Source organism: Palaemon carinicauda, chromosome 18, assembly GCF_036898095.1.
Source record: "Palaemon carinicauda isolate YSFRI2023 chromosome 18, ASM3689809v2, whole genome shotgun sequence".
NCBI lineage: Eukaryota > Metazoa > Arthropoda > Malacostraca > Decapoda > Palaemonidae > Palaemon > Palaemon carinicauda.
In genome coordinates, this window is record NC_090742.1 from 24,227,830 (window position 1) to 24,243,590 (window position 15,761).

Here is a 15,761-nt window from a genome sequence, read left to right on the forward strand (position 1 = left end):
CTACCTGAGGACGTTCACAAACTTTAGATAATATGGGAGTTGTGGAAATTGGGCGATAATCAGCTGGACTTGATCTACCACAAACACATTTACATAATGGAGTAACATTACCATTTCTCAAACAAGTACTAGAAGAACCTCTTCTTGCTAATTTGAAGAAAATAAAAAATAATTTAGGAGCTAAAAAATCTGCAGTCTTTATAAAAAATATAAAAGGAAAAATACCATTTGGGTGTACACCTCCATAAGCATGAATGCCATCAAGAGAGCTTTAATTTCACGAGACCGAAAACAGGAATGAGGAAGATCGAGTTACTCATTACTCTTCTTACTGTCAAACGCATAAGCCTAAAGGTTTGCCTTTTCTTTTGGTTAGTGAGTAACAGAGCCATCTGGTTTAAGTAAAGGAGGATATGTTACGTCTACACCAAAGGGAAAGGGTATATGAATCGTAACCAGAGAGAGGGGGTCCAGTGTAGAACTATCTGCCCTATCAAAAAGGACCCAATAACTCTTTAGTGGTAATATCTCAACGGGTGGCTGGTGCCTTGTTCGTTCGTTTTAGATTGCTTTACCTTAGGTAAGACATGGGCTCTTGCATTGGAAGCCCGTAAAAATGGTGCCTTGTTACCAAAATAAAATAACCTCAGGTGTATCACTGAAATTATGTTTTGCCTTTTTATGATAGATGATACTAAGATCTATTTAAATTGAAATGTCTTACGAGGGAAGAACAAGAAGGATCTGGTTCGAATTTTCCTAGTCTTTTGCTTTTATTTGCAGTGAGAGGGTACAGAGAGACAGTTTCCTACACTGATAATTTATTGACGAGAGTGTCGGTCTACATAGATACGTGCGGACGTATAAGAGCACGGAAAAATGCCTAAAGCGGATTAGCCAGGCTTAGGTTTAAATTTGTGCTTCTTTTGGTACAAAAATCATGGAATAATAATCTTAAAGAATGTACATATTTGATTATTACATCAGAAGAAAGAGCGGAGAATTCCGCGTTTTCTGATACAGAACAAAATATCTCGAATTTAAATAAAAATGTGTGAAATACATACAAAGGGTTATTAGACATAGAAACACACTTGTCGGAAGGTGTCCGTACAAGTACTCCCCTCCCAGAGTTATATAAATAAAAGTATTTTTCCTTTAGTTGGAGGAAATATGTAAACTACCTTCGTTCCTGAATCTTCTTGGAAGGTACATGGTTCTTCCGGACCGGGACTGTCGCAGTGGGGAATTTTGTTTATTCCTTGATTGTGTTTTCTTTGACAGGATTCCTCCCGTGGTCTTGGGTTTGGGTTCTCGATTGGCTGAGGTGTAGCGGTATTATGCGTTATTTTCTTTTGTTGAGGAGGTATCCTTGGTCGACGGCCTATTTTGTCCGTGAATTGTTCGTCATTAATGATGAATGCTAGTCTTAACCTGTTAATTGAGAGCCAGTCTTCTCTTCTGTGGATGAATAGAAGGTATGCCTTGGGGTTTCTGTCGATGACTCGGTAGGGTCCTTTGTATGGACATCTTAGTGGGGGTCAGCGGGCGTCGTCACGGATGAAAACAAAGTCGCACGTCCGTAGATCTTGCGGCATGAACGTTTTTGTTGTGTCATTGAAAGTTTGGTGACACAGGGTGAATTTGCTTACACCCTTTCTGATTCTTTCCGGGGTCTGGTTGTTTTTGTTGGATGATGCCAGGAAGAATTCGCCTGGCACGGCTATGGTTTCTCCGTAAACTTTTTCTGCTGATGATGGTTCTCTGTTGGATCTGGGGGCGGTGCGTAGTCCTAGGAGGACCCAGGGTAATTGGGCCTTCCAGTTGTCGTCAGAGCAATGGGCCATCAGGGAAGCTTTGAGGGAACGATGGGCTCATTCGACCATTCCGTTGGCAGCGGGGTTGTAGGAGGTTATGCTGTGGGCGGTGATCCCAAGTGATTTTGTGAGGGTGCCCCAGACATCTGAGAGGAAGGCCGGCCCCCTGTCGGTTGTAATGTCGTCTGGAACGCCGAACCTGCTGATCCAACTTGAAAGGAGGCCATTGACACAGGAGGGTGTTGATGATCCTTGCATGTTGTGTGTCGGAAAATTTTGCTTGTTTGGCAGTTGATGCAGCTACGGGCCCACTGGGTGATGTCTTTCCTCATCCCGTGCCAGATGAACTTGCTGGATATGATTCTTGCTGTCGTTCTGCCCAAGGGATGGGAGAGGGAGTGTACTATGTTTAAGACGGGTTTTCTTCGAGAGGAGGGTACCAGGGGCCTGGGACGGCCAGTACTGATGTCACAGAGGAGGGTCATGTTAGATGACCCTAACGGAACGTCTTCCCATTTTAAAGCCGTGATGGCTGTCCGGTAGGCTGGAGTTTCTGGGTGGAGTTGTTGCTCGTGCCAGGTCCTCGTAGTCAATGCCAAGGTGGACGATGCTTATTTCTATCCTGGAGAGGGAGTTGGCTACTGCATTTTTCTTCCCTGGTACGTATTGGAGTGTGCATCCAAATTCTGCGATGGCGGTGATGTGTCTCTGTTGACGGGCTGACCAGGCGTCACCTGTTTTTGTGAAGGCGAGGACAAGTGGTTGGTGGTCAGTTTTAATGGTGAAAGGGGTACCTTCTAAAAGGTACTTGAAGTGTTTTACGGCTATGTAGACTGCAAGGAGCTCTCGGTCGAAAATACTGTATTTTTGCTCGGCGCCTTTGAGTTTTTCACTGAAGAAGGCGATAGGCTGTGGGGCGCCATTGACCACTTGTTCTATGACGGCTCCGCAGGCTGTGTTGCTGGCGTCGTTGGTCAGCTGCAGGGGTGCTCCTGGGGTGACGAAGGCCAACGTTGTAGCTTTGGCGAGGGGTGACTTCGTCTTTTGAAATATTGACCGCCGTTCTGCGTTCCAGGACAATGATTCCGGTTTACCCCTCAGGACATCGGACAGTGGCGCTGAAATACCTGCAATGTTAGGGATAAAACGCCTGAAATAATTAACCATTCCGAGGAATTCTTGTAGTTCTTTGATGGTTTTTTGTGGTGGGAATTCTTCTATCTCCTTGGTTTTTTATGTTAGGGGACGTACGCCTTCGTTGGAGATTTTGTGGCCCAGGAAATCGATGGAATCGGTGCTGAAAGTACACTTGTCAAACCGTACGATTAGCCTATTGTCCTGGAGTTGACAGAGAACAGTTTGAACGTGATGAAGATGTTCGTCTTGCGATTTTGAAAATATCCGGATGTCGTCTACGTAGCAGCAGCAAAATGGCAAGTCCCCCAGGATGCTGTCCATCAAACGCTGGAACGTCGGCCCGGCATTCCTGAGTCCGAAAGTGGAGTATGCAGTAGGTGCCAAAGGGGGTGATGATGGCCGTTTTTGGAATGTTGTCTGGGTTGACAGGGACCTGAAAATAGGATTTTAAAAGATCCATTTTAGAGAAGATTTTTGCCACATTCAGGGCCCCGGTGAGGTCCTGAATGTTGGGCAAAGGATAATGGTCAGGTGTGGTGACAAGGTTAAGGCGTCTGTAATCTCCGCACAGAGACCATGTCCCATCTGATTTCCTGACCATGTGGAGAGGGAAGGCCCATAGACTGTAGGCCTTCCTGCATACGCCAATTCTTTCTATCTCCTGGAAGGCCTTTTTTGTGTCGTGAGTTTGTTAGGTGGTAGGCGGTGAAACTTTGCATGCGTTGGCGGGCCCCTCGTTGTTATGTGGTGGTAGATGTCGTGCCTAGCAGGTTTTCCTTTTGTCGGTCGTAACTCTGGCTTGAATACGTCTGGGAACTCATGGCGAAGGATATTGTATCTGTGGGTAGATACAGAGTGAGCGGCGGGCATTGACGGGCCCAGGATTAAGGCTGTGGATGGGAATGAATCAATGTCTATTAATCTTTTCTGGGCAGTGTCGACCAAGAGTCCATGATGGCCTAGGAAATCTGCTCCCAGGATAGGGTTTATAACATCTGTGATGATAAAATTCCAAGTGAAAGGCCTTTGTAATAATCAGAGTTTTGTCTGTTTCGTCCCGTAGCTTTTTATACGTGTGCCGTTGTAAGGCTTGTTGAAGAGTGAATTTGTTGATTCTTTTCGGCTTTTGTAAGCGTCAATATGGAGTGGGTGGACCCCATGTACCAGGAATCTTTTGTTTGATAGGCCGTCTTTGATGTAGAAGGCCATGTGCTTGGGGGCGAAGGTTGTAGCCACTTTGCGTGGCCGCCTGTGCCGTTTTTTTGGAAATGAGCAGGGCGGCACGCAACATCTTGCATCTTTACCGAACCTTTTATGGTAGAAACACCATGTTAGTTCGTGGTTGCGGTAGTTTAGCCTTGTGATGGCGGCGCAGGTTTGGTCTGAGGTGAAATCTTCCGCTGATACTTTGCTGATGGTGTTGGTTGCGGTGAGCTTTGAGGCTCTAGCCGCATCGAAGAGATGCTGCGCTCTCCTGATGAGGTTGTCTGTTTCAAGCTGGTGGGGTTGCGGGAGTTGGATCCTGACTTCTGGTGGAAGGCGACGTAGGAAGATTTCTCTCTCTAGGTCGATCTTCCTTCTGTTTCCGTCTGTGTCTCGGCCGGGGAAGAAAATTAAATTCTGCAATTCTTCCCATGCTTCTGTCGGAGATTGGTCCCTGAGGGGTTGCTGCAATAGGTCGAAAATTCTGCGGGCACGTTCAGGTATGGGCGGAGAGTAGAGCTCTATAAGCTTTGCCCGAACTTCTGTGTATGATGGAAGACCTGCCCAGGACTCAATCCATTGTGCCAACCTGTCAAAAACGGCTTCTGGTAGCACTGACAGTATGAGGTTGGCAAGGTCAGTCTCCCGGGTGAGTCCCGCGATGCGAAATTGAACGTCTGCCCGGGTCAGCCATGCCGAGACGTTTTTGTGTGAGAATGGCGGGAGCTTGATGTTCGCCAAGTTGGCGTGTTGTTCAGCGGGCAAGGTTGCGGGTGGGTTGGATACGGTGGCCTGGTCGGCTGCGAAACCGGTAAACTCATTGGTAGGCATCAGAAATTTTTTCGCCAAAACGCTCGTTAGAGCTCCATATTTAGTCCGTTAATGGCGGTCTCATTGTACCTCATGATCTAAAACACTCAAGCGAGCGCCGTTTTAAGTCTGCTAATGGAAAGGAGTGTCCAAGGGCATTTCTGCTCCGGGGTCACCAGTTGTAAGGGTACAAAGAGACAGTTTCCTAAACTGATAATTTATTGACGAGAGAGTCGGACTACATAGAGATGTGCGGACGTATAAGTAGCACGGAACAATGACTAAGGGGGATTAGCCAGGCTTAGGTTTAAATTTGAGTTTCTTTTGGTACAAAAATCATGGAATAATAATCTTAATATAAAATTTACTTATTTGATTATTACATCAGAAGAAAGAGCGGAGAATTCCGCATTTACTGATACAGAACAAAATATCTCGAATTTAAATACAAATGCGTGAAATACATTCAAAGGGTTTATATATATAGAAACACACTTGTCGGAAGGTGTCCGTACAGCAGGATTAAAAGCCACAAAATACGATTCGCATCAGCGATAATGGCTTTCGATACCTACTATCCGTTTCAAAATAGCAAACTATAGTTCTTTCTGCCTTGTCATCACGGATATGCAAACATGGCGCTTCTGTCGACAATAAATATAATAATTTTGGATGTCTTGACGTCAGTGAAGCATATGGGAACAAATATCATAGTTATTGCTCTAAATTTTAATTTGTCTTCTATTATGTATTCGTTTTCTTTCAGTAGCTGTTATGGTTTATACTATAGGAAACTATCTTAAAATGAAGCTCTCCATGACACAAGAGCATGGTAGCCGACCTTTAGGTAACGAGATATACTTTTGCCAGTTTCCCTACGGTAATCTACTAGATTTTTTTATGCCGTTACTAACCCAAAATTAGGTTTAGCTATAGTAGTAAAATAATAAGACAGAAATATTCAGTACTACAGTAATAAATGGAATTTTTTTTTCAAAAGGTGATGGATATATCTAAAATTTAATTAAAAAACATGAAACTGCACTTTTAACGAGACGATTGACGCTGCATATTTTCAGCCAACTTTTTTTAGTAATTAGGAGTGTATGTAGATACTGCTAGCCGTAAAAAGAAAAAAAAAAAAAGGTGGCCATCTATTAGTGTTGGGCATAGTTTGGATTTCATGATTCATGTGTGAGAATCCTGATTCCCATAGATATGTGATAAAACAAACAGTTATATATATTGCACATTTTCTGAAATTGGGATACTTTTCTTCAATGAGAAGGTTCCGGAAATCTCCCTCTGCTGAGATGGATTTTATCTGAATATCACATTGAAGTTTAAGAAGCTTATTCTCTACTTCAGATACACCCATGTGAAACTTTAATATCAATGTAGATCAATTTATTCCATATCTGTGCCGTTGCTAAATGGAATTATAAGAGAAATTACTCAAGTGCCATATGTGGATAAGATCATGGTGAGGGGTAGATGGAGATGGTTTAGGCATGCTCTTCGCACTTTCGACTGGACTCCAGAAGGCACTAGAAGAGTTGGAAGACCCTGGCCTACATGGCTGAGGACTAGGATGCATGAAGTAGGAGATGATGAGTGGAGAAGTTTCGATTTAAAAGCTCAAGACAGAGACGACTGGCGAAACCTAACCGAGGCCGTTTGCGTCAATAAGAGTAGGAGGAGATAATAATAATGATATCTAGAAAACGTCTGTCAAAATCTGAAGCTACAGTTGGCCCATATATCAAGTATTGTCAAACTGCTTTCAGTCTTTTCCCTGAATTCCTAGTTCAGATTCCAAATTTCTGAAGTTTCATAACAGATTCTTTTGCAGCTTAAAGGACACTCACCTTTACTTTCTATTTGAAAGCTGTCACAACACTGATCATGTCTACTACAAATATTTCTTTTCCTTGAAGATCTGAGTTCATTAAGCATAACAGTGACGTCCACTAAAAAAACTAAATATAATAGCCATATTTTGTTTTCTAACTGCATGTAAACAGAAAGGTGGCCTATTGAACCCAAATACTCTTTTTATTTCTGACAGCAGATATGTAAATTTCTGAAGGAATTTTCCTCTACTTAACCACCTGGTATCAGTATGCACCAGCCACCCGTTGAGATACTACCACTAGAGTGTTATGGGGTCCTTTGACTGACCAGACAGTACTACATCGCACCCTTCTCTCTGGTTACGGCTCATTTTCCCTTTGCCTACACATACGCCGAATAATCTGGCCTATTCCTTACAAATTCTCCTATGTCCTCATACACCTGACAACACTGATATTACCAAACAGTTCCTCTTCATCCAAGGGGTTAACTACTGCACTGTAATTGTTCAGTGGCTACTTTCCTCTTGGTAAGTGTAGAAGAGACTCATTAGCTTTGGTAAGCAGCTCTTCTTGGAGGACAATCCAAAATGAAACCATTGATTTCTAGTCTTGGGTAGTGCCTTAGCCTCTGAACCATGGTCTACCACTGTCTTGGGTTAGAGTTCTCTTGCTTGAGGGTACACTCGGCACACTATTCTGTCTTATTTCTCTTCCTCTTGTTTTGTTAATTTTTTTTTTAGTTTATATAGGAAACATTTATTTTGGTGGTGTTGTTCTTAAAATATTTTCTTTTTCATTGTTTCCTTTCCTCACTGGGATAATTTTCCCTATCGGAGCCCTTGGACTTATAGCATCTTGCTTTTCCAACTAGGGTTGTTTCTTAGCTAGTAATAATAATAATTTCCAACTGAGCTCGGAGCAGCCGTCCCTGAAGACTTGGCTCCTACTCAATTCACAACTTTAAAGTCAATATGCATAACTCTTTAATATTCCACATTTTACTACAAGTACAAGTGGATGAATAATACAAAGATAACTGAAAAATTCATAAACCTTATCGTCACGCCTGCAGAGAGCTATGAATCCGTTAATAAGACCAGTCATTGCAGGTGCCCCATCAGTTATTATTGATGTAAGCTTAGGTTTAAAGGTTTAAAGGCCACTCATGAATGGCAGAAACAAGGGACATTGACAATGCCCTAGAGCACCCAAGCTTCCTCTCCACCCAAGTTAGGACTTAGGAGAGCCAGGCAATGGCTGCTAATGGTGAGGTTGCAGACTCTAAAAGAAACTACCTAACTTGAGTGGGACTAAAACCCTAGTCCGGCAGCTCACCAGGGAGGGACGTTTCCAATTGGCCACCACAACCCTAAGTCAAAGGTAATTGTTTCATTCAATAACCTCACTGAAAATTGGGAATCTGTTTTCACCTTAAATTTTATCGTTTAATGGTAGGACTTTCAGCAGTTCCTCTTTGGTTCTCATGTCTGTAAATACGATCCGACTTTAAATGCATGACTGTAATCTATCAACCACATCAGTAGACTCATCAAATAGTAATGAAAAATAAACACACTCATGTATGTCTTTATCCAGCTGTTCACTCAACTCCTTCGCCATATATTCACAGCTCCTCATAACAGTGTTTCTTGATAGCCCAAGATCTTTCATAGAAGAAAGGATTTCAGATTTATCTTTAGTCATTTTCAGTTGCGGCTCTGCTACTTCTAAAATAACTATTTGATTATTTATCCTTCTTGAAGTGCCAATAGGAAGTCATAAAATAATTTTGTATATACATAAGATATTTTTGTTTCTCTTACAATTATAAATAATATCAAATAAGGCTGCCAAGTCATGCGATCGACTAAGAAATAGAGACATTATAAATGAGAACGTGGTTGATTTAGAAGAACAATCAACATAATTCTAACTAGAATACTGTAATTACATTTTCTTGCTTTAATATATGATAAAAAAAGAAAATAGAGAAAATGTGTATCATTAGTAGACCAATGGACTAATGGAAGTAATATTCTTTTTGCATATCTTATCAATGAAATGCAGTTACAGAAAAAAATACACGAGTTAATAAACTAAAGAAACTTTAACCAGCTATCGTCACATATTCACTCGAAATGACTGAGATAGCCTAAATCCCTTATCCATTTTTTCACAATATTTTTGTTTATTCTAAGGCTGCACCCTTAGAAAATTCTTTTTCCAGTTCAAGTATAGCCTACTATACTATCAAACAACACCACGCATTGCTAAGTTAGTATGACGCGAGCCCTTCATAACAGCCAAATTCTTAAACCATAAAAACTCCTTTAAATTATCTTCCAACACCTTGCAGAGATCCTGCTACCATACCTATCCTGTAATTCACTTTAATGCATTCAATCACCGTTCATTACACATTTTCACAAATATATATGCAAATCGAGAATTTGAATTCGTCATAGTGCTAGATGTTATGGGGCCTCCTTAGAGGCAGAGAACGTCTCCTACTGAACAGTATTGAATGAGAAAGAAGTCTCCTTCCTGGTATAGAAAAAGAGCATCTGACCCGGTGGGGGGGGGGGGGGGGGGGGAGATTGATGACATGAATTCGCTTTAGTAGAATCCTACTAAAAGGGTGAGTACAAAGGACAAAATAATTCCATTAGAAGAGTAGTGTAAGCAACATTCCAAAATAGTACGAATCAATCCCCCAAAACTCTTCAATAGCTAGGGTAAAAAGAATTGACCAGATTAATTAATTTGATCTGTGTTATGGAATATGCTGTATATGGCAACTTAATCTGTGATCTTTCTTAGTTTTAAACAACTCGTAACTATCAGAAATCGCTCAACACCAGCCCTTCCGCTTACCTATTAAGAAGAAAATAATTACAGAGAATTATCCACTGCATAATATCATCCAATTTTATATACAAAATACCAAATAACTAGGAGACTAAAACAAAGCAGCCTTGTAAAATAATACCTTCCAACGCTAGACATAATAGTTCTGGGCTCTCTGAAAGTGTCACCAACAATATCTTTCATCTATAAATAGTTTGTAAAACTATGAAGGACAGAGTATCAACAATATACGTAAACATCAAAAAATTTACACGAGAAAATAACTACAAGGTTATCTGAGTCAAGGGCAAAATCTAAAGTTATACATAGCCTTCATAGCTGTTCTATATATTTATGGGTGAAGTGATTATAGGCATAAGTCAAGAACAGGGGATGCAGTTGCTATTTTACATTATGAAAAAGAGGAGCGGAAATTGAGTGTTTCATATCTATAGATGGGAAATAGGAATTGATGATAATGAAAAATTGTTACAATGATTGGTAACAGTTTGTAAGCAGATAAAAAGTTGTAAGTATTTTTTAACAAGACTAAGAGTATTTGGATAAATGGAAGGAGGGGATATAAAACAATGCGAGTAAAGTTTTGATACTGGAAGAATATTACTCTTTGACTTGTTTGTAAGTTTGGTAGTGTAGAACATGTGAATGGGTTAAACAACTACAATGGAAGGATACATGCAACAGGTTTTAAGTTGGAGTTCTCTTGCTTGAGGGTACACTCGGGAACACTATTGTGCCTTATTTCTCTTCCTATTGTTTTGTTAAGTTTTTCATAGTTTATATAGGAAATGTTTATTGTAATGTGGTTAGTTGTTTCCTTTCTTCACTAGGCTATTTTCCCTGTTGGAACCCCTCGGCTTACAGCATCCTTCTTTTCCAATTAGGGTTGTAGCTTAGCAAGTAATAATAATAATAATAATAATAATAATAATAATAATAATAATAATAATAATAATAAGAAGAAGAAGAAGAAGAAGAAGAAGAAGAAGAAATTAGTGGACAAAAATATTGTAATATATGGAGATAGTTCAACCAATTCTCCTAAAGAAATGTGGATTGTGGATATGAACGTGAAAACAAAGAAAAAGTGGAAAATTAGAGAGGGTAATTGCATGCTCCATAAATCTTGTAAGAAAGGTTAAAATGTTTAAAGATAAGGACGTTGAGACCCTTTTTGTTTAGGTGCCTTGAGTTTGTCAACGATAACGGCAGATTACTCTGTCTTGTGGCAAGCGTAAGTTCAGTCATTTCCCTTCATTAAATCTTTGTTTAGGTAATTTCAGTTTCCTATAAACGTTCTTATGTAAGAAAAAAAAAAAACAACTGAGAAATTGTTTGATACGATTTTTTCTATATCCTAGCTCACATTGCTCTCCATGTGAACGAATTTCCTTCAAAAGGCATTTAAAATTCCTCCTTTTTTTAAATCACTCACATTTCTCCCTCGATAAAACCTGAGTTATCTTCCTGTATTTTGTAAATGAGTAATGTATAGGAGTAGGATAATATTCCAACCCGTTAAGCCTTCAATCTCGACTATTCAATCATGGAATAGCTTGGATAGTCGGTTAAGCTTCATTCTTTTCTACCTAGCCCCAACATCACGGTTCAATTCTTGTGGAATTATTTAAGAATAACCTTGAATTAATTTGTTGATATGATTATGTCTTTTTATGTTCATTAAGCAGTAGAGCAATAACGACGAACCATTGCCTCTTTTTTCTTTATTGTTCATTTTAACTAGTATCATAGTCAGTGTCTCATATTATAACTCTATGAAAGAAGGTATCGCATCTTTAATTGGAAATAAAAAGTTTATGAAGTGGTTGTGATTGTAATAAAAAAAACTAAATCTATAAGAAATACAGAGACAACAGCATAGATAAGAATGTTGAAGATTTAGAAGTGCTAAATGCCGAAGAGAAGATTAATGGGTTCTAAGGACGGGTTATTGAGTAACAGGTATAATTCTTCTTCATCCAAGGGGTTAACTATTGCTCTCGAATTGTTCAGAGGCTACTTTCTTCATGGTAAGGGTAAAAGAGACTCTAGCTATGTTAAGCAGCTCTTCTAGGAGAAGGGCACTCCAAAATCAAACCATTGTTCTCTAGTCTTGGGTAGTGCTATAGCCTCTGTGCCTTGTTCTCTAGTCTTGGGTAGTGCTATAGCCTCTGTGCCATGGTCTTCCAATGTCTTAGGTTAGAGTTCTCTTGCATGAGGGTACACTCGGGCACGCTATTCTATATTATTTCTCTTCCTCTTGTTTTGTTAAAGTCTTTATAGTTTATATAGGAAATATTTGTTTGGGTGTTGTTGCTGTTCTTAAAATATTTTATTTTTCCTTGTTTCCTTTCCCCACTGGGCTATTCTACCTGTTGGAGCCCCAGGGCTTATGGCACCATGCTTTTCCAACTAAGGTTGTAGCTTAGCAAGTAATAATAATAATAATAATAATAATAATAATAATAATAATAATAATAATAGAAGTAGCACAAATTAAGAATATGTTCAAGTACTTAGTAGTCTTGCGAAAATGTATGGTATAGGGAATGAAAATAGCAGATACCATAGTAATTACAAAATAGGAAGGTTTAAAGGCCACTCATGAACGGCCGAAGTCCATATCTTAGAGACCGACCATATACAATATATACGTGATCAGCGCCCACGATAGGATCAGGGAGGACCAGGCAATGACTGCTGAATCTGATGACTCAGCAGGAAGACCTATAGGAGCTCGCAAAACCAACATCACCAGCTCACAAAGGCAATGAGGTTGAAGACATTGGTAAAAACTATCAGGCTTGAGAGAAAACGAAATCTGGAAGTGAGAGGATTGATTGATTGATTGATTGATTGAAAGTTTTCTGGCATCCTGACATCTAAGGTCATTGACGCAGGAAGTGAGAGGAAAGAAGAGTGAGAGTTTAGGAAATGTAGGTAAATAGTTCATAACAAAATAAAAATATGACTAAGTTATAAGAAAAGTACAGGAAGAATGTCAATATTAAAATAATTTGAGTTTAAAAACGTGATTATTAGCAAATCGAAGATGAACTCGGTTTAAATAGTCATTCAATCTAGTAAAACGCTTCACATGTGACTTGAACATTTGTCAAAATCACCAGGGAATGACAATAATAGAAAGGAGTGAAATTGATATTCTTAAAGGATGAGATGGTTTTATGTCAGTGGAAGTTTTGAGAATAGAAGACAGATTTGAATACCGAAAAGTTAGAAGTAGTTTATGTTAATTTGTAAATACTTATGTGGGGGTATTTAAAGAAGGCAATAACCTAATTGAAATATGATAGGACACCAAGAATGACCAAATTGCCAACGAGATACTATGCCATGGTTAAGTGAATATGAATCAAAGCCTGAAAAGGGTGCGTGAGGTATGATGTTTAGACAAGGGAAAGTTTATAACGGAATCAATAAGGGAACTAATTGCTCCACTAAATGGGGGGGGGGGGGGCAGTTGGTAGGAAAGATTGTAGGTTTTATTCGTTCACAAGTGTTTGTAAGAAGAGAAAGTTACTATTGAAGCTTAGAGAGAGAGAGAGAGAGAGAGAGAGAGAGAGAGAGAGAGAGAGAGAGAGAGAGAGAGAGAGAGAGAGAGAGAGAGAGAGAGAGAGAGAGAGAGAGAGTAAGGAGTTTTTATGTTGAAAGGAATCACAGACATGATGTAGAAAATATAATTGTTTAGGAATCTGTACACTAAAATCTCCTTTAGGTGGGTTAAGTGTGATTTCTGTAAGTGAAACATTGAAAAGAAGACGTAGATGACTGAAAAAAAATATCATCTGTCAGAAAGAGGTAAAAAAATCTAAACCTATAGCTCTAGTTAGAAAGAACATTAGTGTCCAAGGTTGTTTGGTCATGTTGAGAGAATTGATTATTAGAGTTTAGGTAAATATAGAGTCTGACACTCAAAAGAAACAGGAGCAGTGAGGACACGAAAACACACAGGAGTTAGAAAGGAAGAGCTTAATATCACGGAAGGCATAGAGGTTGCGAGAGGATGAACCTTCTTTGCTTCCATGAAAAGGACTGAACTTAAACCCCATAGATTCAGCACTTAAAGCCTAAATGTGAGTGATAACGATACCGTATTGTAATTTTCTTTAGTTACTCGATATTTGGGAAAACTATATACACATACACACACACACTGGCATATATATATATATATATATATATATATATATATATATATATATATATATATATATATATATATATATATATATATACTATATATATATACTGTATATCATCATCATCTCCTCCCACACCTATCGACGCAAAGGGCCTCAGTTAGATTTCGGCAGTCGTTTCTGTCTTAAGCTTTTAATTTAATACTTCTCCAATCATCATCTCCTATTTCTCGCTTCTTAGTTCTCGGACATGTAAGCCTGTGTCTTCCAACTCTTCTTGTGCCTTGTGGAGCCCAGTTAAACGTTTGACGAACTAATCTCTCGGTATATATATATATATATATATATATATATTATATATATATATACATATATATATATATATATATATATATATATACATATATATATATGTGTGTGTGTGTGTGTGTGTGTGTGTGTCTCTCTCTCTCTCTCTCTCTCTCTCTCTCTCTCTCTCTCTCTCTCTCTCTCTCTCTATATATATATATATATATATATATATATATATATATATACAAAATATATATATATATATATATATATATATATATATATATATATATAATATATATATCAAATTGTGTGTCTGTGAGTGTATTCATCTTTTATTCAGATACAGAATTATAAGCTTTATATACATAAAATGCAATTCTGTTGTAATCCCCAAAATCCCCAAACACTAAATGTCTGACATATTGTAAGTAATGGAATTATCACAGAAACGCTTGTTATCAAACAAATGCAGAAAAAGCACACCAAATTACTCAGGCGTTTCAACATTTACCTTTTGTTTTCATTGTTCATGCAAAAATATGTACACGAAAACATTTCTTGGATGAAAAGAATTTACATTATATTCCACTGGCTTGATCAACTTATACATATAGAATGTTTTTTATTGTATTTTATATCTATTGCACTATTACTCAAGTTCTTTTCCAAACATTATCGCACTTTTTCATACTTATTTGATGATACTTTCTAATCTTATGGTCAGTAAATCACTATCTCCCCTAATAATGGAGTGCCAATATCTGGATGTATGTATATATATATATATATATATATATATATATATATATATATATATATATATATACATATATACATATATATATATATATATATATATATATATATATATATATTTCCGGTCACGCCCGGTCTCTCCTCGTCCCTCGGGTAGTGGGGAGAATGAGTAGTCATACCCTAGTGAGATTAATTGCAGAAAAGAGGAGGGGTTGGGCCGGGTTGAATCAGTGTGTGTGCTTGCATATATACCTAAATATTTAGCCGCCACTTTTGACAGGTCATATACACTAGTTTTCAGGACATAGCTCCTTAATTTTTCACTGCCCACAAAATTCTATATTTGGGGTTCCTGAAAAACAGTTCCCTATTCAAGATAGATATCTTTTTTTTTTTTTTTTTAGTAAATCTTTACTCTGTCACTCAGTATACCTTTTTGGATGATGAATTACTATTATCATAAACTGCTTAACTTCCCAAAAGATTCTATTTTTGACGTTCATGAAAGAAAGTGTCATTTAAACAAATTATTTTAAAAGAATCTACACTTATCCACTGACTTTTAATCTCCTTAACTGATGAAATCTAATTACTACCATTAGTATTAAGATATCATCTGCCTCACTTTCCACAAGCTTCTATTTTTGGGGCGGGAACACAGGTCGGGAGCCAAGAGTGCATAAGCTTTAAACTTGCGCTATATATAGTTCAAACAACTCCGCTTTAAAGGAATGTTTGTCCTTGCACAACAAAGGCTTCTCAATTATCGTCGAAATATCAGACAAATCTTATCAGTGGCATCAATCGGTCCGACTACGAACGTATAACAGAAACAGTGGCGTGAAGTGTAAACCAGTCAA

The 15,761-nt window shown here is 38.5% G+C and overlaps 1 protein-coding gene across 1 annotated transcript; it reads right to left on the reverse strand.

The window, feature by feature from the left end:
- Nucleotides 1-3,989: 3,989 nt before the first annotated feature.
- LOC137657227 (uncharacterized) lies at nt 3,990-4,988 on the reverse strand. The gene has a single exon (XM_068391568.1). It carries the CDS (start codon nt 4,986-4,988, stop codon nt 3,990-3,992), a length of 999 nt encoding a protein of 332 aa, XP_068247669.1.
- Between the last annotated feature and the right edge of the window lie 10,773 nt (nt 4,989-15,761).

Coding starts and splice junctions, on each gene's coding strand:
- LOC137657227 (XM_068391568.1), bottom strand. CDS start 4,988: ATGCCTACCAATGAGTTTACCGGTTTCGCAGCCGACCAGGCCACCGTA.